The sequence below is a fragment of the Aedes albopictus genome, chromosome 1 (genome assembly GCF_035046485.1).
Source record: "Aedes albopictus strain Foshan chromosome 1, AalbF5, whole genome shotgun sequence".
In the NCBI taxonomy this organism is placed as follows: domain Eukaryota; kingdom Metazoa; phylum Arthropoda; class Insecta; order Diptera; family Culicidae; genus Aedes; species Aedes albopictus.
The window spans coordinates 227,365,694-227,393,572 of NC_085136.1; the positions used below are offsets into that span (position 1 = coordinate 227,365,694).

The 27,879-nt window shown below is 43.0% G+C and overlaps 1 protein-coding gene and 1 long non-coding RNA gene across 12 annotated transcripts in view; one reads left to right on the forward strand and one right to left on the reverse strand.

Moving 5' to 3' along the window:
* Positions 1 to 10,342: 10,342 nt before the first annotated feature.
* Positions 10,343 to 12,096, forward strand: LOC115257684 (uncharacterized). The gene is made up of 2 exons (XR_009996434.1): positions 10,343 to 10,899; positions 10,968 to 12,096. It is a non-coding gene; the product is annotated as an uncharacterized LOC115257684 (long non-coding RNA).
* LOC109432155 (aminopeptidase N) overlaps positions 11,952 to 27,879 on the reverse strand; it is a 94,545-nt gene continuing 78,617 nt past the window's right edge. For all 11 annotated transcript variants that reach the window (XM_029856946.2, XM_062846353.1, XM_062846352.1 and 8 more), the window contains 10 exons: positions 25,483 to 26,073; positions 15,790 to 15,948; positions 15,343 to 15,722; positions 14,942 to 15,281; positions 14,481 to 14,881; positions 13,524 to 13,804; positions 13,260 to 13,459; positions 12,888 to 13,199; positions 12,644 to 12,725; positions 11,952 to 12,585 (listed from right to left, as the gene is read on the reverse strand). In XM_029856946.2, the coding sequence (XP_029712806.1) occupies positions 12,427 to 12,585; positions 12,644 to 12,725; positions 12,888 to 13,199; positions 13,260 to 13,459; positions 13,524 to 13,804; positions 14,481 to 14,881; positions 14,942 to 15,281; positions 15,343 to 15,722; positions 15,790 to 15,948; positions 25,483 to 26,073 (2,905 nt within the window). In that variant the 3' untranslated portion in view covers positions 11,952 to 12,426. The remainder of the gene's footprint in view (positions 12,586 to 12,643; positions 12,726 to 12,887; positions 13,200 to 13,259; positions 13,460 to 13,523; positions 13,805 to 14,480; positions 14,882 to 14,941; positions 15,282 to 15,342; positions 15,723 to 15,789; positions 15,949 to 25,482; positions 26,074 to 27,879) is intronic.

Sequence of the window (27,879 nt, forward strand, 5' to 3'; positions counted from 1 at the left end):
TTTACGGGACAAATCGTTGTGCAAACACAAAAATTTGCGGCATGGGAGCGGTTTTCCTACCAAAAATTTTGGTGTTCTCGAGAGTCCAACTTTTTCAAATTTTGAGTAAAATCAAATATTTTTTTACGAACATAATCCTTAGGATCTTAGCTAAAAACTGATTTTTTTAGATTTTTTATATCACTTTCCATTAATTTTTAAAAAATCGAAACGTGCGCCAAAGTCGGGTTCTACCAGGTTTTCCATGAAGCTTCCCCTTAAAGGAAATCCTTTAGAATTTTGAATAACCTTAGAACATTTCCTAATTCCTTGGAAAGACTTCTGGAGAAGTTATTTGTTTGGATAAGATAGGATATCTGTTTCTTTACTATTTAGCCATTTACGCTGCCATTTTTATCCCACTCAAAACAATGTAATGAAGCGTTTTTGTTCTGTTTCTTATTTTTGTATATTTGTTAGAAGTGAGCACGGATTATATAAAAAATAACGTAATAATTCTGGAGGAATCAATCATAAATTCTGGAGAAATAGAATTTTTTGAAGAGTGCCCAGAGGAATACTAGCAAAAATTCCTGCAGGAACTCTTGAGAAAACACCTAGAGTTGATGGATATTGAAAAATTCGTTTGAGGAAATCCAGAAGGATTTTTCGAAAGAATTCCTACAGAACTCCTACAGAAGTCCATCTATAAATTTAATTGAATTAATTTAATTTAATTAATTCAATTTCTTCGGTAGGAATCCTTGGAGATTTTGTTTAATTAATGGAGAAATCCTATGATGAATCTCTTAGTAAAACCTTAGAGAAACTTCTTGAAGAATCCTTGAAGATTTTTTTTGGAAAAGGAAATTTTTGGTGGGATTTCTGAAGTAATCTTAGGAAGTAATTCTTAAGAAATCTTTAAAAGGACACTAAGATAAGTGATGAATGCTTGAGGAAATTCCAAGTTTAATTATTGGAGAAATATCCAAAAGAGTTATTTGAGGGAAGAATTGAGAAATACTTGAAGAATCTATGGAAAATCACCAAAGGAATATTAAGAGGATTCTCTGAAAGAAACGGAAGCATGTTGAAAGAAACCCTAGAAGGGCTTCTCTTCCTCTGAGGGAATCCCGATGTAATTTCTTGGAAGAACATCTGGTTCTTAATGAATCATTGATGATTTTTTGCAGTATTTTTTTCTGGAATTTTGAAAGAATTCTTTAGATGATCTTCTAGATGAATCCTCAGAATATAATTGATAGATTCTTGAACTAATATTTCCAGAAATACTCGATGAAGCCTTTGCAAGAATCTTTTGAATTACTCTGTAGTATTTTGAAAACATTCCTGCATGTCTGAGGTGAACCAGCCAAGGGACTGAAAGCCTCATTAATAAGGCTAATTATAATAATATCATTCCTGAAGGAGTGCATTTAGAGGAGTACTGAATGATATCCTTGCATTTACAACTTAAAAGTTTCTTGAATACAAATTATTCTTCAAGAAAAATTTCTTAAAGAAAAAAGTAAAGCAATCTTTGAAAGCGTTTATAAATGATTATTTGGTGCAATTTCTAAATAAATTGTTAAAACATTTTCAGCATAATTCTTATAAAAAAAATCTCGCGCTCCCAAAAAAAATCATAAAGGAAAACAGAAAATAAGATAAGATAGATAATTTTTAACCCTCCTTTGGCCATCACTGCCAGCATCACTAGAATATTGAGTACAAAAAGCGAGATTTTTTAATGTTTTGTACAAAATATAACAGTGAGATTATTCAACAGTTAAATGTATAGATTTATCATTGTAAAATATGAACATATTATGTTATTTTCATGGGGGCCTACCAATTTGCTTCCGCACCGGGCCCCCAAATTCCTAGCTACGCCACTGGCTAGACCGGCGCTTTAACCAACTAAGCCACAGAACAGGTAATGGTTCTGCGGAATAGAAAGCCAAACTGACTCCGAAGCCGCACCGTGAACACTCCTATTTCACAAACTCATCTCTCTTTTCGGCTTAGATGCCAATCCACAACACACTCCTGTTTGTGCTCACTAACGACAAGTGCGAGCGAGTTATTTATATGAAGCCGAGACTTACTCTCGCACTCCGCATACCTACACTGAACCAAAACAACCTCCCTGAATCGACTGTGAAGTAATACGCACACGCCCTTTAACGAACATCCTTCCCTTAGCGAATGATTAGCCAACCGAATGACTCCGATCTGGATGATAAACATTCGAATGACGATCATCCCGAAAACTATATGATTTTGCGAAAGAAAACCAAATGATGTGTTGCTCAAAATCCAGATGAATTGAATTTGGTTATCCACTGAAATAAATTTGGTTTTTGTATGAGAAGCAGAACACATTTATATTGGTAATGGATCCATTATGAGATTTTTGGGGGTAAATCCCGGGGGTAAATGAAAATATACGCAATTTGAATAATTTATTATTTATTGACTACCTTGCACCAAAAATAAACTGAATGCACTATAAAATTAAATTTGCAACAGCACTTAGCTGGTGGAGTATTCCGAAGCTAACAGGACTATCCGGAATAGCGGCAATACGGATGTGCGGGATGTGCCTCGTTCATGCCGATGCTGAAAGAGGAACTTGAACTGGAGCTTCGCCGGCAAACGTTTGGTTCAGCAACCACCAGCTGTTTTGATATACAGGAACTGCAGAAAACGTCTTCCTGAAACGTACAAAACAATATTTAAGAATTAACATACTTTGCAAATTTGTTGGATCAAAAAAATACCTCACACGACAAAAACGTTGAAGAGTTCGATCCGGTGAAAATACAATGGCGGAATTCCGCCTAGCACACCGAGTAGCACACTACCCACAGCCTGAGCGACGACACGGTTGCGAATCAGTTCAATAGCGGATGATGGTTTATGCGAATATTAACTGACAGTAATAATGGGGCGCGATCGAAGTACTTTCCATCCGTTGATGGGATGACATTCGGTTGCAGCCGCGTGGTTCTGAAATCGAATGAAAAAGAGAGCAGAAATCGAAGTACCGCGGAGGGCCCATATTCTGCGCATCTAAGACTTTTTCAATTTCATTCAGCTGTAACAAATTCCAAATCGAACCGATTTGGCTGAATTTTTGACTGCACATAGTTATTAGCTTTGTAAATGTGGGAAAAATATAATTCTTATACAAAACACTTAATTTTTAAGTAAAATCATGAAATTTCTAAAGTGTGTCTCTGTTCCTAATTCTGCGCACCCATTTTTGGAATGTTCCTTATTCTGCGCACTAACGTTCTTAATTCTGCGCACATGGGGAAAACACTAAAAAGATAACATGTTGTAATGGGAACATGATTCATAGATGAAATTCAATTGAATTCTTCATTTTCAACTTTTTTACGACATTACGACCATATTGGAACTTTGCATGTCAACATTGATACTACCTACTTTGATTACTAAGCAAAAGGAATTTGAATCATAATACACAAAAGGATTTTGTTGCATTATCGAATACTACTACGTAAAGCTTTTTAGTTATTCGCATGTGCACATTTTAGTAAAATTTACTTTTATTTCTAAAGGCAATATCAACTTTTTCGCCATGACAAGGTGGCACAATCTTTGTTTGCAAACTGAAACTTCTTTCTTGTCTAACTCCAGGGTTTCCACTGTTTAAGAAAATTCCATGTAAACTCACATCATATCTCGCATTTGACAAATGCTTGCATGAATACATAAAATTTCCCCCGAGGTTGATAGAAAATGTTTAAAACAAGTGGTTAGTCCGGTCGAACTATCAGATCAAAAATTCAAAAATCGTAAATTAGCCTTCAAAGTTCATAAACTAACTTGTTGAGCCGTAATTACATTCACCGGATTGCTAGAAACATAGAATATCCCAGTTATAACTATGGTGGCATTTATATGATGTTTGTTTATTAATTATATGTTCAAAACTTAGTGTTGAAATGTCTGCGCAGAATTAGGACCACCATTTAATACCGGTTCCTAATTCTGCGCACCTAAGAAGAACAAGAAGATTAAAAAAAGAAGAAGAAAACTCAATTCTTTTTTGCCGATTCTGATTTCTCTAAGACATTTGTACAGGATGCACATGGAAAAGCAGACATTCTCTTCATTATTTATTTCATAAAATGCTTCAGCTCATGAAGCATCTTTTTAGCAGTTTCGCTAACGGACACAGATTTTAGGCAATTTCCAGTACTTGCAACATCATTTTATTTTTTTACAAAATAATGGTCGTTGATTTGAAAAATTTTTCTTCACAAACTTCTTCATTACTATTGAAACAATATTCAAAAAATATAGTTGATGCTAATATTGAACTAACGCCCGTGATTTTGTGATATATTCGAGAAAGTGCGCCGAATTAGGGACTGCGCAGAATTAGGGCCGGTCACGGTACAATCTTCTGAAATGGGGATGATTTTGTTTCGATATTTCGATGATAGGTTATACGCTGGTTGTCATCAGTTGAAAAAGGAAGGATGCATTTTAAAATTAAGGCGGATGATAAAAACTCGATTTAATCCACCTATGGTGAACAGAACCCTTCTTACACTTATTAAAATTATTGTTGTATTATTTGTATTTAACATATTTATTTTGTGTAATTGACCAAAAGTTCTAGAAAATATTGTGGATTTGGCATCTAGTGGATTGGTTTCCAAAATAGCATCATGGGCCATGGACTAAACTATTAGAAATGCCAGACACCTCCTAGAATCTTGTGTGGAATGTTTAAAAAATAGCTTACATATTCTGGAATATTGTATCTTGCCATTAGATAACTGCCAAAAGATCTTGAATCTATTAACAAATGGGTAAGAAAATCAGCGAAATACACTGGCATTTTACCCACAGTATATAGAATCAAAGCTTTCATTTATCATATTGTTAGTTTTCAAAGAATTCCTGTGTGCATTTGTAATTTGTTATTTATAATTTTGTTGAAAACAATAACCTGCTAGAATAGACTTTGTGTCAGCATTATTTATTTAAAAATAATTTCCCATAGACTGGTCAAAAACTAATGCAAGATAACAAATGAATTGAATAATAAAAAAAAATTATTGAAATACTCTTCGTAAGATATCTCAGTAATCAAATGTCGAATCGAAATAAAATTTCAGAACTTTTTACAAGGATATTGTAGCTTTCATTTGGTGCTTAGAGAACCCAAATAGGTTGACAGATGGCTGAGATATTTATTATGATACACTTTCTCAAAAATCTCTCAAAAAGTTAACCTGTATTACTCTCAAGTACTTTTTGAAAGATATCTCAGTAACCAAATTTCCAATACTAATAAAATTGTATAGGGTTCTATTAGGATATTGTAGCTTTCATTTGGTGCCAGGAGAACCGAAATCGGTTGACAGACGGCTGAGATATTTATTATGAAGCACTTGGGCAAAAATCTCAAAAAGTTTAGTTGTATAAATCTTAAGTACTCTTTGAAAGATATCTCGATAACCAAATGTCCAATCGAAATTAAATTACTGGGCAATCTACTAGGATGTTGTGGCTTTCATTTGGTGCCAAGAGAACCCAAATCGGTTGACAGACGGCTGAGATATTTAAAATGATACATTTTGTTAAAAATCTCAAAAAGTTTAATTGTATAACTCCTAAGTACTCTTCGTAAGATATCTCTGTAACCAAATGTCCAATCGAAATAAAATTTCTGGGCGATCTACTAGGATGTTGTAGCTTTCATTTGCTTCCAAGAGAACTCAAATCGGTTGACAAACGGCCGAAATATTTATTATGATACACTTGGTCAGAAATCTTAAAAAGTTTAGATGTATGACTCATAAGTACTCTTCGAGAGATATCTCGGTAACCAAACGTCCAATTGAAAAAAAAAAAATCAATAGCGTTCTACTAGGATGTAGTAGCTTTCATTTGCATCCAAGAGAACTCAAATCGGTTGACAGACGGCTGAGAAACGTGCGTGACTTTTTTTTGTAACGCACATACACACACACACACATACACACATACACACACACACATACAGACATTTGCTCAGTTCGTCGAGCTGAGTTCATTGGTATATGAGACTCGGCCCTCCGGGCCTCGGATCGAAAGTCGGTTTTTCGAGCGATATCTATACCCTTCTTATGGGTGTAAGAAGGGTAAAAATACGCTTACAGGAGGATGCTTTGGTTCAGTGTAGCCACCAGGCAGTTTGTTTTGCTGGTGTCTAATTAGTATGCGTCGAGAGCTCGGCACGGTCGGACGCTCGGACGACCGAACTGCGCCATGTGACGCAAGCAAGGGTACAATGATACATATTGCCCATTTACTGGCATTTTACCAGGTTTGCTGGTATGTCTTAAACATACTGGAAAAACTTGTAATTAGCCTGGTGGCTAGGTATGCGGAGTGCGAGAGTAAGTCTCGGCTTCATATAAATAACTCGCTCGCACTTGTCGTTAGTGGGCACAAACAGGAGTGTGTTGTGGATTGGCATCTAGGCCGAAAAGAGAGATGAGTTTGTGAAATAGGAGTGTTCACGGTGCGGCTTCGGAGTCAGTTTGGCTTTCTATTCCGCAGAACCATTACCTGTTCTGTGGCTTAGTTGGTTAAAGCGCCGGTCTAGCGAATACGGAGTCGTGGGTTCGAATCCCACCAGAACGCGATTTTTTTCACAAATTTCATCTCTCAATTTGTCAATTAGCAACATTTCGTGCCTTCTAATTACAAGTTTTTCCAGTATGTTTAAGACATACCAGCAAAAAAATGCCAGTAAATGGGCAATATGTATCATCGGTGATAGACGGCGGCATAAAATTTGGGAGAGTACCTTGTAGGCAGCGCTCAGCAGTGTGATCGCGCGAAAGTTCCCGCAATCCAACTTGTCGCCCTTTTTGTAGATGGGACACACGATACCTTCCATCCATTCCTCCGGCAATACTTCCTCCTCCCAAATCTTGGTAATGACCCAGTGTAGTGCTCTCACCAGTGCTTTTCCACCGTATTTTAGAAGCTCGCTTGGTAGTTGATCTGCCCCAGCGGCTTTGTTTTTCAGCCGGCCAACCTCCTCCTCAATCTCTAGGAGGTCAGGGACCGGAAGTCTTTCGTCCTGTGCACATACTCCTAAATCTGTTACCACGCCACCTTCGGTACTTCCAACGTCGCCATTGAGGTGCTCATCGTAATGCTGCCGCCACCTGTCGGCCACCTCACGCTCGCTCGTGAGAATATTTCCGTAATTATCTCGGCACATGTCGGCTTGTGGCACGAAGCCTCTGCGCGAGCGGTTCAGCTTCTCGTAGAACTTTCGTGTGTCCTTAGCGCGGTACAGCTCTTCCATCGCTTCGCGATCTCGTTCTTCCTGCTGGCGCTTCTTTACCGGAAGACTGAGTTCTGCCCGTTCCGCGCCTGTCTGTAACGTGCCTCATTCTCGCCCATGCTGCATTCTTCTCGTTTTAAACTGTTCACATTCGCCGTCGTACCAGTCGTTTCTGTGATTCGGAGTCGCGAAGCCTAGTGCTGTAGCCGAGGTACTACCTATGGCGGATCGGATGTCCCTCCAGCCATCTTCAAGTGTAACTGCGCCAAGCTGCTCTTCCGTCAGTAGGGCCACTGCTAACTGCTGCGCGTAGTTTTGAGCCACTTCTACGTTACGAAGTTGCTCGATGTTGAGCCGCGGCGTTCGACTTCGACGCGTGGTGATAACTGTCGAAAGTTTTGAGCGCATGCATACAGCGACTAAGTAGCGATCCGAATCTATATTCGCATTGCGGTATGTGCGGACGTTGGTCATATCCGAGAAGAATTTACCGTCGATAAGAACGTGGTCGATTTGGTTTTCTGTTTGATGGTCGGGTGATCTCCAGTTGGCTTTGTAGATATCTTTGCGGGGGAAGAAGGTGCTTCAGACTACCATACCACGGGAGGCTGCAAAGTTTATGCATCGATACGGCGTGCAGGCTGTTTCGCCCGATTACCGGTCGGTACATTTCCTCCCTTCCTACCTGCGCGTTCATGTAGCCGACAACAATTTTCACGTCACGCGGCGAGCAACCATCGTATGTTTGCTCTAACTGCGCGTAGAACGCTTCTTTCTCGTCATCGGGTCTCCCTTCGTGTGGGCAGAGGACGTTGATGATGCTTGTAAGTGTTGTATAATTCGTGTCGTATGTACTACCGAGAATTTTGTATGATTTTGTGAAAACCGTGAATGTTTAAAAAAAGCAGGTAGTATTCGTCATGAATGTAGGTGTTTCCCAGCTCAACTCCCGACAGTGATAGGCTAAGTCAGGTTCAGGCTCCACCACCCTACGAGAAAATCGCCATCATCCACCCACAGAAGTACCAAAACCCACCACGAGATGGACGGTTATCATTCTTGGGCGGCCATGAGGGTTGGCGTAATAGGACCATTAAGAAATAAGAAATGGGAGGAGGGGGCAATGACCTGAGTAAGAGGTCATGGACCTCCAAGCGCTCGACGACTCCATGACTGAGGTTCGTCGAGCAAGACAGTTTAGAAAAGCTAGAGACAAGTTGGAGAAAGAAATTGGAGAAGTGAAAGTTTAAGGAAGTGCAAGTGGAAAGAAGTTTGGTGAAGTGGATATCAGGTAACTGCTAGAACCACCAATATAGGCCTGATAGTAATGCCTTCCCCTCCCCCATCCCAGAACCCCGCCGTTTTTTGGTGTAAGAACCTCGTGAAGCGCCCTACGAAATCCGAGTGTCCAAAGTCCTTCCAGCAAAAACCGAAGACCGATCCACTACGACATCGGTAAGGACCCGGACAAGTAGTCCGGGTAGGCCCGGACAAGAATGAGCCGAGGATCCACGCCCGCACGCGAGTCGCCGTTGGAGACGAGGAAGGAGAGGTGGTGGAACAGAAGGATAAGGGGCCCCGCAACACAAAGGTCAGAAAGTATGTAAGAAAGTGGGAGTGAGAGTGCCAGGAATAAGCCAAGAAAGTTGTAGTACAAATAAACTGTTGTAACGCGTAAATGTGCTGTGGTTTTCCTCCATTTTGTACGGAAATTACCTGCCCGCGAGTTAATTGTATAGTGAACGTGCCGACCCTGAGGCCATTGAGTCGGGGAGTCTTTGTAGTACACCCGACTGACTACCCAATACTTACATGTTGTAATTTAAGAAACGGCCCTTAACTCTCAACATGCACATCCTTGCGTTGATCGGCTGCCACCCGATCACACGTTGTCGCATCTTGCCCAACACTATAAATCCTGTTCCCAGTTCATTGGTGGTGCCACAGCTTTGATAGAAGGTAGCCGCTCGATGCCCGCTTTTCCACACTTTCTGTCCAGTCCAACAAAGTTCCTGCAACGCCACGATGTCGAAGTTGCGGGGATGTAGTTCGTCGTAGATTATCCTGTCACATCCTACGAAACCTAGTGACTTGCAATTCCATGTTCCAAGTTTCCAATCGTAGTCCTTATTTCGTCGCGTGGGTCTTTGCCGATTGTATCGAGTCGTATTTTCTCCTATGTTATTCGTAGGTCTACTGGGTTGGATTCGAGCCCGCGGTTGGAAAAGGGTGCCCGGTAAGGGCCGGCGCAGGTTCTGGTGTAGCTGATAGGGCCCAAAGGGTACACAGATCGAAAAAAGAGTGTAAAATTCTGTGACATATGATGCACATAATTGGAGCGTGGGATATCATAGAAGTTTACATGACATATCATGTAAAGTTCATGAAATATCATGTAAACTTCCATTATATGTCATGTAATTCAGCATGACTCTGAGAGTTTACATGACATATAACACAAATTTACATGATATATCATGTAAACCATCATAACATTAAGTTTACATGAGTAAACTGAAGTTTACGTGACGTGTAAATCTCATTATTTTTAACTGTGTAGTGATACCCTTGCCTCCAGCAGGTCAGATTTGGTTTCACGTTTCTTGATGTCTGCAAAACAGATGGGCGCGGGTGTGGGGTTAACGCCTTCTGAGGGCAAAAAAAGTGGTGAGGGCCACTCGGGAAACTGGCTAAGCGCCAACATGCTACCGTGATGGACTCTCCAAAGCGAGTCATCGATGTTCGTTGCTGCGGGCTACGCAGCTAACATTGAGGGTGCGATGTACACTAGCCCCTATCTTAAGCAATGGTTCCGAAGAGACGAAGGGTTTGGCGACCATAGGAACGTGTTTAGTCGGTCGAGGAGAGAGTAATCCTGGCTTTTTTTTTTAATTGTAGAAGACGGCCTTAATTCCACAAAACCTGAACCTTCCTGTTTGGGTGTCTGTTGAGCAAATTTCCCCCCTATGGTTTAGAGAAGGAAAAACAAAAGCGTCACCATTCTACCTTCAGAGATGTTAGGGGTGTTCCAGGAGGTTGTAACCTGCTCCTTTGGTTTGATGGCTATGGTACATAATCATTGCTCTCGCGTACTGAGTCGATTATGAAGCTCCCAGCCTCGCCAACCAAAATAGGAGTTTCAGTTATATATTGCCATGTCAAATCATCACACTGATACAATACGAACAACACAACATGATCATCGGATCGATCGTTGCAAATTGTCGGTCGATCGCGCCGCATGCCCCTTGTATGCTCCGCTGGGCGCAAGCTGCTTCAACACCACTTAAATTCAACCCGACATCACCTAACTTAGTTCACCATAAAACCCACGCACCGGTATTAGGAACCCTAAGCATACCCTCACTCTCTGGTAGGATCGAGGATGATCTCCCGTTATCAGCTAGATTGATCGATCTTGAGCACCACTCACTTTAGTACCACTCATCACACTCATCTCTGAAGCCAATAAAATCATTATGAGGGTCAACGAGAGCCATCAGTTATCGGTTAACCAACAAGCAGACCGCGCGCGTACAAGTTACAAGTACCTAGTTCGTTTAGTTGTGGATAGTTCGGGTCTGACCGATGTGAGTTGGTGAAGTGAGAAGAATGTTATATGTTTTAACAAATGTGCTATTGTTCCCCACTTCTGCAGAGCGTAGCAAAAATCAGCATGAATACTCCAAGTTCAGCTATGTGCCCTAGGGAGTAGAGCAAATTCTGCGAGATCGGTAAGGCTTAAGCTAGACAAAGTTTAGTAGGGGCCAAGTGTACCAGAGATTTAATTTTTATTCTTGATGCCTGTTTAGGCCTTTTCTTTGATCCAACATCATGGTGGTGCTTTGTGCCATGATTAGGTGGTGTCGTGGTGGTGATAGCGCCAAGGGCGTGCCAAGCAGCGGGGTTGCCGGCATGGCGCCGGTGGTATTTCCCCCCTTCGACTGTCCGGACAGATCAAGATGTGCTGTCGCCGTGGGATACACGCGAACACTATCACCACACTCAACATTACCAATAGGTTAAGGATAATTAGGATAAGTTCAACAATATACGTAAGTACACCTCATTTGATCACTACATTTTTTATCTGGGAAAGTGAAATTTCTTTTTTGTCTGGGATGGCTCGTATAACTTAGCGTGTGGTTCCGCCTTTTATCGAACCAGATTTTTGCCATGGGTCAAGTCATTGGGTCGGGGGACCAATGCCCAAGGCAACTCTTCTTCTTTACTACCTATTTTTGTCTCCGAGTCTCATGCGCCCTCTGCGGAGCGGTGACAAGGTTTCAAGGGTGTTTTGGGGAGTTTCAGAGGCATTCCAGGGGACTTGAGAGGTTTTCATGTGGTTTCAGGGGCGTTTCTGTAGATTTCAGGAGCGTTCCAGAGATTTAAAAGGGCTTCTTGCTGGTTAGGTGCTACGTTCACACAGGAACTCAACCTCTTTTCACTTTGAGTATTCTTTCAGCCCTTCCACAGTGATTAATGAAGGGCATGAAGCTTGCAATCAAGCTTCATTTGTTTACGATACGCTGCCAAACAGAGGTAACAATGATCTTTTGTCCCACAAGGGGTTCATTTTTAACTTGCTTTGGTGGGGCATTTCTTTTATTGTTCTCCGTTATTAAATGATATAGAGACAAAGTTTCAAGCAATTAAAAAAATATGTTCAATTTAATTAAAGCCACTTAAGTACAATATAATTAATTAATGTACAAAAAACTATTATACTAATTAAAACTTACATCGACTTTTGAATTTGGTTGTGGAGCTTAAAGTATAAATTAAAATGATTGCTCAAATCCATCGATTCTTACTACAGATGACACTAAACTGGCTGCCAAAGATAGGAAATGTTCTTTTTCTTTAACTTGACAACCAATGTACAGTCTTCCTTTGCATAGAGCATACACTAACGATGATTCTGATGGAAGATGATGAGAGATTCCTCACGGTTAAAGCAGCATTCACGTACGTATGTGGAATAAAACAGCAAATAACGGATCGATTGTTTGGCACACTTCATTGATCTTCTTCACCTCGTTCAACATGAACAACAGAAACTACAGATTTTGTGGAAACATTTGCCATTTATCTGCAAACTTGTACGGCGTTGCCGGTTACATTTCATCGTCGGGATCGTAGCCTACATCACTGAGCCACTGTACGATGGTATCAGCGTTCATGTCCATCCACAAGATATTAGCCTGAGCACGTTCGATGGCTTGCTGGATGGTCCGTCCAGTATCCTTCACGTGGGATTGAGCGAATTCTTTAAGCTGAAAGGCGGCTGTGTTATCACATGGAAAACTTGGTAATATGAAATTTACAATTCACCTCATCTAGCTCATATTGAGTGTTCAGGCGTTTGGTTGAGTATTTCAGGATCATATTCAAGTTGGACATAGACGTTCCCAAGCTGGAAAAGTAATTAAAATTTGGTTGACACTACTTTTAATTAAGGGTCCTTAATTAAAAGTTTGATCAATATGATCTAACAGAAAGTCTAATCTACAGAAACAGTTTTACAGTTGGTCTCTTGTCGAAGAAAGCTCTACAGACCACCGACACAGATACTCACTAGTCCTTCATCTTCTTCCAGTTGTTTCGAATGTAGCTGAACGCAATCGGTTGCCCGATCACATTGTTGGACACCGCTATGAATACCCGAAAAACGTCCTGCTTACGGATGCCGTACTCGTCGGTCATCGAGTACTCCAGGAAGCGCGTCAGGATCCACGTTTCCCGCGAGCATCCCAGTGCGGACAGAAGCGTTTCCTTCTCACTAGCAATGGTGGTCTTTTGGAACCGCTCCCAGGCAAAATCCCACTCGGCTTGATCGCCATACTTGATGGCCGTACAATAGACGATGTTCTTTAAATTTGGAGACACACTGTAAAAAATTCGAGACTGTTAAAAGACTGATCAAGTAGTAGAATTGAACCGCTTTTACGGATTGTTGATGTCCGGATGGGGTTCGTGCATCCATTCGTAGAACTTTTGAACACATTTGCTAACACAATCTCTGTAGCCTAAATGACAGGCAGCAGTAAGTACATCAACTCGTTTGTAAACCGTCAACAGGGGACTATCCTTGGGATCCTCGAAACCAACTTTGGCATAAATAGGTTTTAGCAAGTGCAAAGAATATTTCTGGAAGTATTGAACAATTCAAAGCAAATTTATAACGCGCTAAGTTCTATTACAACTTGATTACCTTGAACTTATCATAACTACTTGTTTTGATGAGCATTGAGTCGATGAAGTTCAACGCTCCAATGGCGGCCTTCCATGGGACATACTCAGTTTCGTGTACCAAGTATCGGGTAACGTTCAGTGCAATGCTGTAGTTCAGATATCCTCCACGGGCCAAATTCAGAGCATCATCGATTAGCTGTGCTCGATTGGAAGGTGCAATAGTGGTGTGCTTCTGCTTACTCATCAAATGGTCCACAATCATGGCCCAGTTCTTTTGATCGTAGTTTACCCGATAATACCCTGAAAATATTTATCAAATTGAGTATGCTTCTTATTTGATTCCTTATTCGTAACTCTACCCAGGTAATCACTAAGTACTGTTTTTGTCGCATTATAACGGTAATTGAACAGCTTTTCAATGCTAAAAAGTTGCTTTAAATAGCAATAAACAAGATTACGCTCATAAGAGCAGAACAATTTGAGAACAAGATAGAATACGGTAGTTAGTTGCAATAATAAACCATATGAATAAAGCTGAGTGAATACTCTTTACTCAGATAAAGTTTCACAGAGATTTGCTCCACGGCTTCACATAGATTTAGTAAAGAGTATTTACTCAACTTTATTCATACGTCCTAATATTTGAGCCGCAGGTAAAATTTCAGGGCAACTGATGTTCTAGAAGCCAAGATACAGCACTTCCATTTTGACCATTTTATATGAAAAATACCCAGTACAAGTACACACTTGTCCGTTCTGTGTCCAAAATTACATGGTTTCAGAGCTCAAACCATCACAAAAACTGCAATCATGTATTTTGTTTTGTTATCTTTAATGTTGGTTCGCCATCTTCGATTATCTGGTCATCATTTTTGGACGCCATTTTAATTTTCGATCCTCCATCTTGTCACAATCTTTGGACTCTGAATAGCTATCTCACACTAAATATGTATATACCTATTACTAGTGTACTTACCAGTTTGTTGAATATTTACCACCATCCAGTCATGATTAGGAATATCCATGTCTTGTAAAACCAGTTTATCTTCTGCTTTCATCCAAATGAAAGGCTTTGTGTTGTTGAAGTTACTTTCACCCAGAGTGGTAAATGTGATTGGAATCCACCACAAAGGATGTTCTTCCCCTTTCTTCGACGACGTATCATTACTTGGTTCGATGAAAATAAACCGTTCTTGGGAAAACTCAATGCTTTTGCTGTCATAATCTCGAGTTACTGATACTACTGGGAATCCGGTTAACAATGTCCATGTATCCATGATTTCTTTCACAGATATCGAATCATCAAACACGTTTTGGCTTCTGGCTTCTGCAGTTAGAAAAGTCCATAGGTCATCCTGTTCAGCGCTCTGGTATTTCCTGTTGCGGAAAAGAGTCGTTAAAATTAGAATACAGCAGAACAAATAGCTAGATAATTACTTTTCATTCAAATAATTTGTCAATCCCTTCCTGAACACATCACTTGTAAGGAAATGGTCCATCATGCGAATGATTGCTGCCCCTTTGCCGTAGGATATTTTGTCGAAAATTTCATTTATTTCTTCAGGATTGTGAACTTTCACCGATATCTGATGCGACGAAGACAAAGCATCCAGCGAAAACACGTTGTGCAGCTCGTTCACCACGAACTGCTCCATAGACTTCCAAGCAGGTTCCACAGCATCCACACCTAGATACTCCATGTAGCTAGCAAAGCCCTCGTTGAGCCACAGATCCGTCCACCAGGTCGGCGTCACCAGGTTCCCGAACCACTGATGCGCTGTCGATAGAAATTCAACCCATGAGTTTCCTAGTTCAAAATGTTCCCAACTATAATTTACCCAACTCGTGAGCCACAACCGTCACCACTCGCTGCTTATTACTGTTAGCGGACACATTTTCCTCATACAACATTGCCGTTTCCCGATAGGTTATCAAACCCCAGTTCTCCATAGCTCCAGCGCTAAAATCCGGCAGCGCAATCATGTCCATCTTGGGCAGCGGATATTTGATATCGAAAAACTGTTCCAGATACTTCAGAATCTTCGGTCCCACATCCAGTGCATAACGAGCCGACGAGATGGCATCGGACCGCGCCCATACGGCGAAATTCCCCGAACTGAGGTGTACGAAGTCACATACCACAAACGCTACCAGGTAGGTGGACATTGGAACCGACTGCTGGTAGATGTCCCATACGTAATCTTCCAGTTCGGGTTCTCTGAAACAGATCAATAACAAAATTACAATCCTGTTTGTTTCGGATGATGATGGACTAATCAACCTACGGTGCATTGTAAGACTTCAGTTTTGGCATATTGGATAGCGATACCATGCTTTTGGGACGGGCAAGGCTTATACTAAATCGAGCCTTCAGGGCAGGCTCGTCGAAGCAAGGGAAAGCTCGGCGGGCATCCGTAGGTTGAAACTGTGTTGTGGCCAGCCATCTGAAATGGAAACCGTAACAAACATACTGTAGCAAGCCTCGGCTGATTAGTTATGATAGTTGTAGGCCTTGATTCCAAAAGAGAAATAAAATGGCATTACTTAGCGAACCACCAAACAAGACGGAAGCAATAAACTGTTAGCTCTTAGTCTTGCGGTTTTTTTTTAACTTATTCGTTTATTTGGTAGGCTCGGGCGCCACATGGGCATAACTGAGCCAGAATCTTTTGTCTTTACATTGATTTTTCATTTTACAATTTATTACTGCTATTTCGAGGTTAAGGATTGAGAAAGAAAAGAAAAAAATAAAATTGGGAAGGAGGGATTTATGGATTTAAAACTAAATTATTTGCTAACTTATACTAAAAACATTGATGGGACAAATTGTCCATATCTGTAACGGAACCAAAAAGAAAGGACTTTATTGGTAGACAACGACAAGAAGAGGACAAACAGAAGGGGGGCGACGACAGACAGGGGCGAACAACAAAACCAAAAGGCGGACAACGAAAACAAGGAACGTACACATCAAACTCTGACGTCAACACGTTTCAAAAACTGGTAAATCTGGTTCATGCATTCCAAATCAAGTCCTGCCAACACTTCTCTAACGGGTTTCTGTTGTTTTCCTCGGACCCGGAGAATTTCATGCAGATCAGATCTGACCTCACGATACTCATTGCATCCCCACACGATATGTTCGATATCCTGATAAGCCACGACACAGACACAGAGATTGCTTTCTAAGAGCCCAATACGGAAGGTATGTGCGTTCAACAAATAGTGGTTGGACATCAGCCGACACATCACACGAATGCAATCGCGGCCTAAATCCAACCCTTTGAACCATGGCTTCTTCGACACCTGTGGAATGATGGAATGCAACCATCTACCCATTTCTCCATCTCTCCATTTTTGTAGCCAGCTGATCAAGATCTCCTGACGGGCCAATGCAAAAAATTCGTCGAAGGCGATTTGACGCTCGTATTTAAATATCGCCTTCGCTAGTGACCCAAGCTATGGTGATGGTGTAAAAGCTGTAACTGCGGATGACGTCCACACGCCTGTGCAGTGGACGTCCGAACGTCCCAAACTAGCTCACCGTGGGTTTGGTTCTCAGGGTCGGCACCACCTGCTTAGGGGACATTAACAAAAGCGGAAATGGACGATACGAGGAATAATCGACGCAATTGCGCATGCAAGGACAAGTACCAGAGTTCAAAAATTGATTTTGAAACCATGAAAAGTTACATCTTAATTATTTTATTTCCATTTTGGGGTTAGTGGTTAGGGTTAGTAGACGTTGCGGCCGATACCTATTGTTGGGGCCCTTTGAGGAAGGGGCGACGGAGACATACCTTTACTCCAAGAGGCTGCCCTGATGCTAGGCTTAGGCTTGGGCGGAATCCAAGCGGACTGGCGTTCCGGAGGTGACTCCAGGATCGATGGCTTGTTGGCTGCCGGATGTTGGTACTCGGGTGCCCCGGGGTTGGCCGGTGGACTTACCGGGGTTCTTCCGACGTTGGTTAGGCCTCGTCGCGGACGTAGTTGGGAGCTCCAGGCTTGTGGGCCGGCGCGGCTGCCGGATGTCGGGGTTCGGACGCCTTTGGCGGGCCGGTGGACTTGCCGGGGTTCTTTTGACGTTGGTGGGGGCCTTGTCGCGGACGATTGGCCCGCGTCGCCGGTGGATCCAGGCTTGTGGGCCGGCGAGGGGGCTGTAGGTTGTTGCACGGACGCCCCTGGTGGGCCGGCGGGTTCGGAGGCGTTCTTTGACGCTGGTGGAGGCCCCGTCGTGGCCGAGGTGGTTCCTGGCTTGTGAGCCGGCGCGGCTACCGGATGTTGGTGTTTGGGCGCCTTTGGCGGGCCGGAGGGGTCGAGAGGGTTCTTGGACGGTGGTTGGGCCCTCGTGGCGAACGATTGGTCCGCGTAGCAGGTGGCTCCCTGACAACGTGTTTGGGCACGGAACTTTTTAGACTTCGCGGCCTCCGAGCGCCGGATAGGGATCTGCTGTGGATAACTGTCCACGTGGTATTGTTCTCTTCGTCCTGGGTGTGTTACCAGGTGGCGGGTGGCCGTAGGGACTTCCTGACAGCGTCGCAGCACCGGGTTAACCAAATCGCACTCACTTCACAAAAACAGCGGGCACCAAACAGGCCGTAATTCCCGACAATCGGCCACCGGATCGACGCAACTTCGCGGGCACTCGCGGGGTCCTCTTCGAATTACCCACGTGGGGACTTCCAGGTCTTCCCTCTGTCACGATAGTTTTTCCAATTTCGTCTCGTTTGCTTGGAGGACTCGACTCGACTGATCCCGAATCCTCTAGGTTTTTCCGCATCTCTCGTTTCTCTTCTTTCTTCGCCTTTTCGCCGCCGGACCTGGTGTTACCACCGTGGATTTCGCCCGACAGGAGCGAATTTGGTTTTTGGCGTTAGTGTTGACAAAAATTCTAGTACTCCATGCGAAGTCTCACAGTGGGTTGACGTGGGTGGTTAGTTGGAATTAATTCTTTCCTCTGGCAAGTGGGTCGATTTTTCCCATTGTTACCAAAATCGGTAACAAAGCGTTTGGTCAAAGCACTCAATACTTGGCGTATTCCATTCAGGATGTACGCTGAGTGCTTCATCCGTTTCATTGACCGAACAGCCTCCAGAGAACTTAGACTGTCGGTAAAAATGAAGTAGTGCTCAGTAGAGATGGTCGGGTTTCGGGTTTTCAAACCCGAAACCCGACCCGAACCCGAACCCGACGGGTACGGGTCGGGTTCGGGCTTGGAAATTTGAAAAAAGCTCGGGTACGGGTCGGGTCCGGGTTTAAACAATTTCAAAATTCTCGGGTACGGGTCGGGTCGGGTTTGAATAATGTCGGGTTCAAGTCGGGTTTGATACCAATGTAGATAAATCAGTATTCAGAAAAATGTTTCATTTGTTGTATCCGATACATTTAATGATTATTATTTAACTCGGGTTTCGGCCGGGTTTATTGGAAAAATTTTTTTCGGGTTCGGGTCGGGCTCGGGTTTGATCGACGAAAATTTTTCGGGTTCGGGTCGGGTCCGGGTTTGACGGAACAAAAAATTCTCGGGTACGGGTCGGGTCCGGGTTTTGAAATTGAAAATTGTTCGGGTACGGGTCGGGTTCGGGTCTGTAAAATCTGAAACCCGACCATCTCTAGTGCTCAGGTGGAAGAGTGTGAATGTACTCTAAGGTGTAGTATATAGCCGCTAGCTCCGCTACGTATACAGAACAGGGCTTTTGAAGCATGAAGGTGGCGCTATGAAATTCGTTGTAGACACCGAATCCAGTCGACTCATCGGTTTTTGAACCATCTGTGAAGAACTGTCTGTCCCCGCTAACATGCCCGAACTTACTTGCAAAAATCTGTGGAATACCTATGGAACGAAAAGATTCCGGAATACCGGTGTACTCATCCTTCATAGAGAGATCAAAATCCACTGAGGAGCTGTCGAAGTCTGAGAAGTTGTCACGATTGGTGTTAACCGGAGATGGGCTAACCTCCAGCGTCATGTACCAGTAGTACACACTCATAAAACGAGTTTGAGGATTCTGTTCGAGCAGCTTTTCAAAATTTTCTATGACCAACGGATTCACAACTTCGCATCGGATGAGGAACCGGAACGACAACTCCGCAAAGCGGTCTGTCAGAGGCTGTACACCAGCAAGTACCTCTAAACTCATTGTGTGAGACGAGTTCATGCAACCTAACGCGATCCGAAGGCAACGGTACTGAACCCGTTGAAGCTTCAGAAAGTGTGTTTTCGCCGCGGATTGAAAACAAAAGCTACCGTATTCTAAAACCGTCAGAATGGTTGTTTGATACAGCCTGATCAGATCTTCCGGATGCGCTCCCCACCATGTTCCGGTAATAGTTCGCATAAAGTTGATTCGCTTTTGGCACTTCTGTATCAGATACACAATATGCTTCCCCCAAGTGCATTTGGAGTCGAACCAGACGCCGAGATATTGAGAAGACATGCTATGAGTGATTGTCTTACCCATCAGAACGAGCGGAAACTTAGCCGGTTTATGTTTTTTAGAAAAGACAACCATCTCAGTTTTCTCCGGAGAGAACTCGATACCCAGCTTAAGAGCCCAAGTAGACAAATTGTCCAAAGTATCCTGTAGTGGTCCTTGCAGATCGACTGCTATTGATCCCGTTATAGAAACAACACAGTCATCCGCAAGCTGTCTTAACGTGCAATTTTTCATGAGGCAATCATCTATGTCTCTAACATAAAAGTTGTAAAGAAGGGGGCTTAGACATGAAACCTGGGGGAGACCCATGTAGCTAATTCGTGAAACTGTCAATTTACCATGAGCAAAACTCATCTGCTTCTCAAACAGCAAATTTTACAAAAAGTTGTTTATAATTGGTAAAAGGCCACTTTCGTGTAGTTTGTCGGAAAGAACATCGACAATCAAAAACACTGAGCCCATTTGCTGCTTTTGAGCAATGGCAAGCTGAATTTCTGAAGAAAGTAACGCAAGACAGTCGTTCGTTCCTTTGCCTCTGCGGAAATCAAATTGTGTATCTGACAACATGCCACTCGACTCAACCCATCTGTCCAGTCGAAAGAGAATCATCTTCTCCAACAACTCCGTAGGCAAGACAACAGCGCTATTTTACGGTACGAGTTATGGTCTGACGCGGGATTCTCGGGTTTTACGCATTGTTCTTCCGACGTTCCAAAGAGTTCTCATTGAAATCTCGCGCGACAAACCCTCGACGAACCGACGCCAGTAACCGCTTTTCTTCGCCTTGACCAAGTTCTTAAATTTGCTTTCAAGGGAAGCATACCGGTTAAAGTTTTCGACCGAACCGCGTTTCCGAAATTCTTTGAACGCCGCGGATTTCTCGCGATAGATTTCTGCACACTCGCTATCCCACCACTGATTGGGGGGTTTCCTGCGAACAGACGGCCCTGACACTGGTCGACGTTGTGCCTGAAGCGCGCTACTAATAATCAGCTCGGACAGAAACCGATACTCTTCCCGCGGTGAAAGAATTTCTACCAATTGCTCACCGTCGATAATTGCTTCCGCGTACTTCTCCCAGCCAATGTACTTGGTGAGATCGTAGGCGATGTCGATAGATGGAGGTTGATGTGAACCATTGGAAATAGAAACAACGATCGGCAGATGATCACTACCATGGGGATCCTGGATAATCTTCCATGTACACTCCAGCGATAGTGAGCTCGAACAGATTGAGAGGTCTAATCGGCTGTTTCTAGGGCTGCCATCTTGAGCTGGAGGTGCCACTCGTGTAACTTCTCCGGTATTCAAAATTGTCATGTTGAAATCGTCGCAGAGGTCATATATCAAAGTTGATTGACTGTCATCGTACAGTTCACCCCAGCCTATAGGCTATACCATGGGAGTTGAAATCTCCCATGAGCAGCCGAGGCTCGGGCCCCGAGGAGATGTGGGCGAAATCCCTGCGAGATATCGCAGTTCTCGGAAGAAGATATATGGAGGCAACACTGAGGCTTTTACCTCGGATGGTCACCTCACATGCGACGGCATCAATGCCTGTCATCGGATGAAAATCGACTCTGTAAAATGAGTGCTGCTTCTTGATCCCTAGAATCACCCATCCGTACGAGTCGGATCGATCAAGGCGAATGATATTATAATCGGGAAAAAGTAAGGTTGCATCAGGTGTCAGCCATGTTTCGGATAGTGCAAAAACATCGCATTGTTAATTGTTAACTAAAAATTTAAAGACGTCTATTTTCGGTGTAATACTACGTCAGTTCCAGTGTAGAACAGGAACCGTATCTTCGACCTCGGTGGTTAAATTAGCCATCGAATGATACGATTGTCGCAAGGAGGGGCATTTTAGAAGCCAACTGCTTCAAAAGAGAGATCACACAAGGAAGAAGTCTTTTTACAATGTTCTTCACGGAATCTGAAGCATTGAAGAAGCTGAGGATGATGTCTACGATGCCAGAGAGCGTAAACAATGGCGCATCCTGAGGTTGCTCCTGGTGCTCCGAATGCTGTCTTTCCGGTTGAGAATTCGAAAAACGTGGGACATCTCAGATTTTAGATGTTCCCGAGAGTGATGGAAAGTCTCGTTCGTCCTGGATTTTGAATCCCGGAGGGGAACGTTTTGTGACTTTCTTACCACTCTTGAAATTTGTCATGGTGGGTTGGGAGTCGCTGCTAGGCGGATTCCGAGGTTTTTGGTGGGTCTCTGGAGCCTCATCCGTTTCCTCGTTTCACCTTTAAAAACAAAGGGAGCCCCGTCCCCGACCTCAGAGTCAGAGCCCTGATCATCGAGAGATAAAGACGACTAGATGTTACGGGATTCAACGGTCGGGGCAGTTTTTTTTTTTCAGCATTTCAGCGTAGCTTCGCCGTGATCGTTGCTGCAAGGATCGTTTTTGATGTTTTTTCTGCTGTACGAACCTTGAGCAAGCAATCAGATCATGTGGACGATCGCTGCCACAATAAACACACTTGGGCGATGTGATATGTGATAACAATGAGTGCCTGTTGGAGTGCCAAAAAGCTAAAAGAAAGTGATAAGTCATAATTATGGTTACAAAACAAGTTACAAAGTCATCATTTTTGTTTTGTTGACCTTATAATTAACAACGGGTGGTGTTAGCAAGAGAGGAGTAGTGGTAACTGTGCGGGAAATCATGCTATATCATTTTGATTTTCAAAGAGCCTGCCGAACAAGTACAGCGCACAGAAACCAAGTGCATTCCAACAGGCACTGAGGTGAGTTAGAATGTCATGACTGATTAAAGTGTGTTTCATAAGTAGTGTTTGGTGCTAAGTATGAAGTGCGGCTCGATAATCCAAAGGTTATTAGTTCGATACTTAGGTGACTAGATTTTTTCTTATTTCGAATATTTTAAGTCGCATAAGGTGCTATATTACGTCGCAATAGTGCATACCGTACATCGCTTAAGATATCGCTTCAAGTCATATAGCGTCATTATTTTTCCGTCAATGCACGTATAGCGCCTCCACTTTTGTACGCATAAGGCACTTTTACTGCATCTTATGCGATGTAACTTTACCGCATAAAAGTACGTATTACATGAACATAAACTTCATTATACGTGCAAATTGGTTGTCTGGGTGGAAACGCACGATGATTTGCTCTCTCTGCTCTCACTGCTGCTGGGTTGGTGTTGGTCGAAGACTGCTCACACACACGTTGATCGGACACTCACCAACGTGATCTAAGCGTGAGCGTGGGTACGCTGAGGAAAAATACCGGACCACGTGGACGGCTATACGCACGAAAATAGCACTTTTCGACGGGTAATGGCTCTGCCAATGAAACAAATCTTGCAAGCGTAGCTTGAGACAATCACTGCTTGCACACTGTCGCACTTGCACCTCGGAAAAACCAATGGATTTGAAAAAAAACGAGGAGAATCCCGGACGCGTGAAACTGTCGACTGTCTCGCGCGGTAGCTCACCAACGAATGACGTCTTACGGTTATAACTGACGAAATCTTTAGTAACAGTTTCTGGTGGCAACCTCAACCTTCGATTTATGAATGATGAAATCAAATATCTTTTTTTTTAATTCTAAAAGTGCTCGGAACAAAGTAAAAAAAAGCTAAATTTCATGGATCACTCTAACAAGGTTATTTTTAATAAGTATAAGTTAGAGTCCCCAAGCCTCAAAAGTTTCACAGGAGAGTGAGGATAAAAATAGAAGAGAAAGGGAAGCCGTAAAATGGGCAGGGTGCAATATTTCGTTTTTTTATTTTTGACAATCTGGGGGATAAGACATTTAAGCATTTAATCAGCCGTACATTGGGCCAAAACCTGCATTTAACCAGCACTTATGACGCATATACGGTAAATTAGCTGTAAAGTGGGGCTCAATAATCCAAAGGTTCAGATTATTATTTTGACACTGAGGTGACAAAATGGCTTTTTGTTCGAATATTATTAAGTCGCATGTGATGCCATATTACGGCGCAAAAGTGCACACCGTGACCGTACATAGTATAAAATATCGCTTGTTATATGACGTTCACTCAGCCAAAAAAACTAGCAAATATCGTAAGAACACCTTATGTTTTTTTGCTATAAGGTATCTCTATGAATATTCAATGTTTACCTTATGAATTCGACAGTATACAGCTCAGAATGATCATCATAAGTTCGTCTTATGAGAATCGTTTTTGTTACAAAAAAAGTGTAACACAATCTTATGATTATCAGTGCATATTACATATGGAGGTTATAGTAATTTCTATATGAATTTTATAAACTTAAGATTATTTTATGAAAACCATATTGGTTCTGCATTCCGTTATAAAAAATCATAATTTGATATTATGAATCCCTATTAATATTAGTATGAACTTTATAATTGGTTCAAGATGATTTACATATAGGCGACCAAACGTTGCATGAATGCAGAGGAAGAAGAAGAAGAATGCTGGTTTGACTATCGTCCATGGTATAGCATATAATTTAAAAACAATGTTAAATTAGAAACAATTTATTTCACGAAATAGATTTTAAATGATTAGTACTCAATCTTTGGTCTAAACACACCAATCGTTAGTTTGGTCAAGGGCTCGGACTCCGTCTCCTGGGCGATTTTCGCTGCTGCCGGTAATGTTATCTTGTTTGACAATGCAGATGCCAACAAGACTCTGTAAAAATATTAAATAATTGTAAATAGGAAAACAACTGAATAAAAAACACTTACGTTTATGATCTCTCGAAATTTTCTTGATGAACGGTCAACAGCTCGACTGGTGCGCAGTCGCACTTGCAGGAAGATTTCACTGCACTCCACTGGCACATCAGAAAAAAGCTTCGCGATCATGATCCAGAGCGAGTTCAGTCACAACGTACTCCATCATGCTCACTTCTGATTTCATAAGGTTGTCCTTAAGACTTTTTCACATCAATAAAAGTGATGAGAAACATAAGGGACAACTTATAAAATTTTCAGATCGGTTACGATCATGCGTATTTCATAAGGTATTGTCATGAGTATTATTCTGGACCGTCAAACTTTCATAAGGTTCGTAATGAAATCGAGAATTTTGTCATTTTCGATGGATCATAAGGTTCAATTTATGTTCTTCCTAAGATGTTTTGGTTGAGTGTTGTTGTTATCCCCCCAATGCACGTATAACTGTGTTCATAAAAATAGCAGTTCTCATATGAGCGATTGGGCTGAAAATTTCACTGCTATTTTAATGAACATAACTGTATATCGCTTCCAATTTGCACGCATAAGGCACTTTTGCTGCATCTATGCGATATAACTTATCCGAATAAAAGTACGTATTTAACACTGTCATAAACTGCATTAAACGTGCAAATTAGTTGTCTGGGTGGTAAACTCAGCCTAACATTGGCCTAACACAAATTGTGAGCTATTTTTTGGAACTTTGGAAAAGTAAAAAAAAAATGAAATAATGCAAATTTACGGTAATGTAGAAGACACATTCTATCGTGATGTTTCAACGTTTTGACGCATTCAAGAAACCAAAAATGTAAGCCCATCCAACTTACCTTGTTTCATTCCGTACGGTGTACGAGCTCCGGTAGAATCCTTGCAGGTAATCGTTGAGTACCCCATCGTACTTAATCCTCACCACGTATTGCTCGCCAGCAAGTAATTTCCGCTTGAACATGAGCACATAAAACTGTTTACTCTCCACGACAAACTGTCTGTCTATTTCGATGTGTCCTGCTGCTGCTGCATCGTCACCATCATTGTCCACTTCGTTGTGCTCCTGTCGATTATCATTATTGCTGCCTGTTGCATCGCTCAAATGCCGCGCGTTGCGACCACCATCAGCAACAATATCATCATCATCGCTAGCGCCGGGCTCATGCCGCCGGACATGTGCCTCGTGTATTTGCAGGGCCACCGCATGCAGTGTTATGTTATCACAGTCTTCCACCACCCGCACCACGATGTCGACCGTGCCGGCGAATGTGAAATTGTCCTCGAAGATGAACGGTATCAATCGAATGGCGTACGCAATCGGTTCGATCGATCTCGGCAGTCGGACGTCGTCTTCTTGGGGCGGATGGGTTTCCGATGGACCCGTCTGATGAGCGCTAATTTCCGTTGACGTGCTGGTGGACGTTGCGTAGCTGGGGAATATGGATTGGAAAAAGATGGAAAGTGTGAATTTTTATTAAAGTAAAAATCTTAGTATTTATGTATGCCTTAAAAATACACTGTCTGCAAACTGGGAGGAGCCTAAAGTAATGTTACGAAATGTAAACACGGTCAATCATTCTAGTTTTACGATAGCTGGGCATGCAACTGGGCAACTAGTGGAGAATGTTGAATGCCTCCAATACCTTGGTAGCAAAATGGCGGCACCAAGATCAACATAGGTGCACGGATCAAGAAGGCGAGGGGTGCTTTGCTTTGGCGATGGTGGGCAATCGCCCAGGATGGGCATCTTTCATCTCGGCACCCTGTACCACCATAGATGCTCAGGACTGGAAACAAACGAACTCATCGATTTCACAGCATCCAAGAACATGGCCATATCCAGCATCTTTTTCCAACACAGCTTCCCTTATCATTACACCTAATAGTGACTGAAGCAGTAGGTGGGAGCGAATAATTCTTTCCGAAGCTAACCATATCCATAAACCAGTGTGGACTTACCACCTTTGGCATCGGAAGGTGACCGAGTACCGAGATATACGAACTGCTCAAGTGGAATAAGCCTAGGCGTGGCAGGGGACTAGCAGTGGGCTCTGCTGGTCCTCTTCAGTATTTCCGCACATTCGGAAGCGAACTCTGTACAAGTGACATGACATCGCTTCCAAAGTGTCACAGCCCAGCTAGGAATGTTTCGGGCACATCAAGAACGATGCCAGTAAGTTCCTGATTATGGTATACTGGCCATGCTTAGTAATTGGTAGCTGAGATGGTACTGAGTTAGGTAACTATGCACAAGTGAGCTGATGGCGACGGCATTCTATCCTCGCAGTAAGGTCGAGTGACACTGACATGAAATGGCGGATGGACCAATGTCGACGCTGTCTCCCACCCCATAAAACCGTGGCATGCCCTTAAAGTACGTTCCTGATCTGTGCCCAGCTTTGGCAACTAACTGGGTGGAAGTAGGTTCAGATGAAACACTCCTGATTAGCGCTGATCCGGCTCTGAGCCTAGTCCCCATAAGGGCCTGGGCCAACCCTCGGGTGGCCTACCTGCTTGCATGGATAACCGACAGGGTCCTTGGCGACTACTTCATTTGCAGTGAGAGATAGCGGCTCTAAGGGGACCCAACAGACATGACTTCGAAATCCATCAACAGTAACAACGTGATCGAGAATGGAGTAGCGAACGGAGCGGCGTTGAACCCGTTCGTGCGTGGAGGTTTGGCTAGATCGTCTACGAGGGCTGGTGCACCCACCAGCAAGCAAACGGCAGGTAGTTCAACAAGTGGAACAGGCGAAGCACGAAGTGGTGAAAATCCGCAAATCGTTGGCTCTGGCCAAGAAGGAGTATGTTCTCCTGATTGAGGAACGGAGTGCGGCTGACGCGAGCAAGGAGGAGCGGTCCACCCAAACGGACAACTTCCTCTTTGCTTCCAATGCGATGATGCAGCACGAAACCATGCAGATCGCAGGGGCCGTAGCGAAGAGGTCAAACCACCATACGGCTCGAACTGCATGGTCGAAGCCTGCAGACGAGATGCGGCCCAAGAAGCGTGCAGAGGTGAAAGGCCGAAGATGGAGAAGGGAACGGCGAGCGCGAGCAATCAGACTGCCAAGCCGGTTGCGAAACGCGCAAGGGGCTGGGAAACCAAGTCCCATCAGGCCAACACTAGGAACAGAGGCCAACCGGACCAAGGTAAAGAGAACCCTTGGATTACGGTAGAAAAAAGAAGAGAGTGAGAACTGTGAAGCCAGCCCGCAAACGCGAGAGAAGTG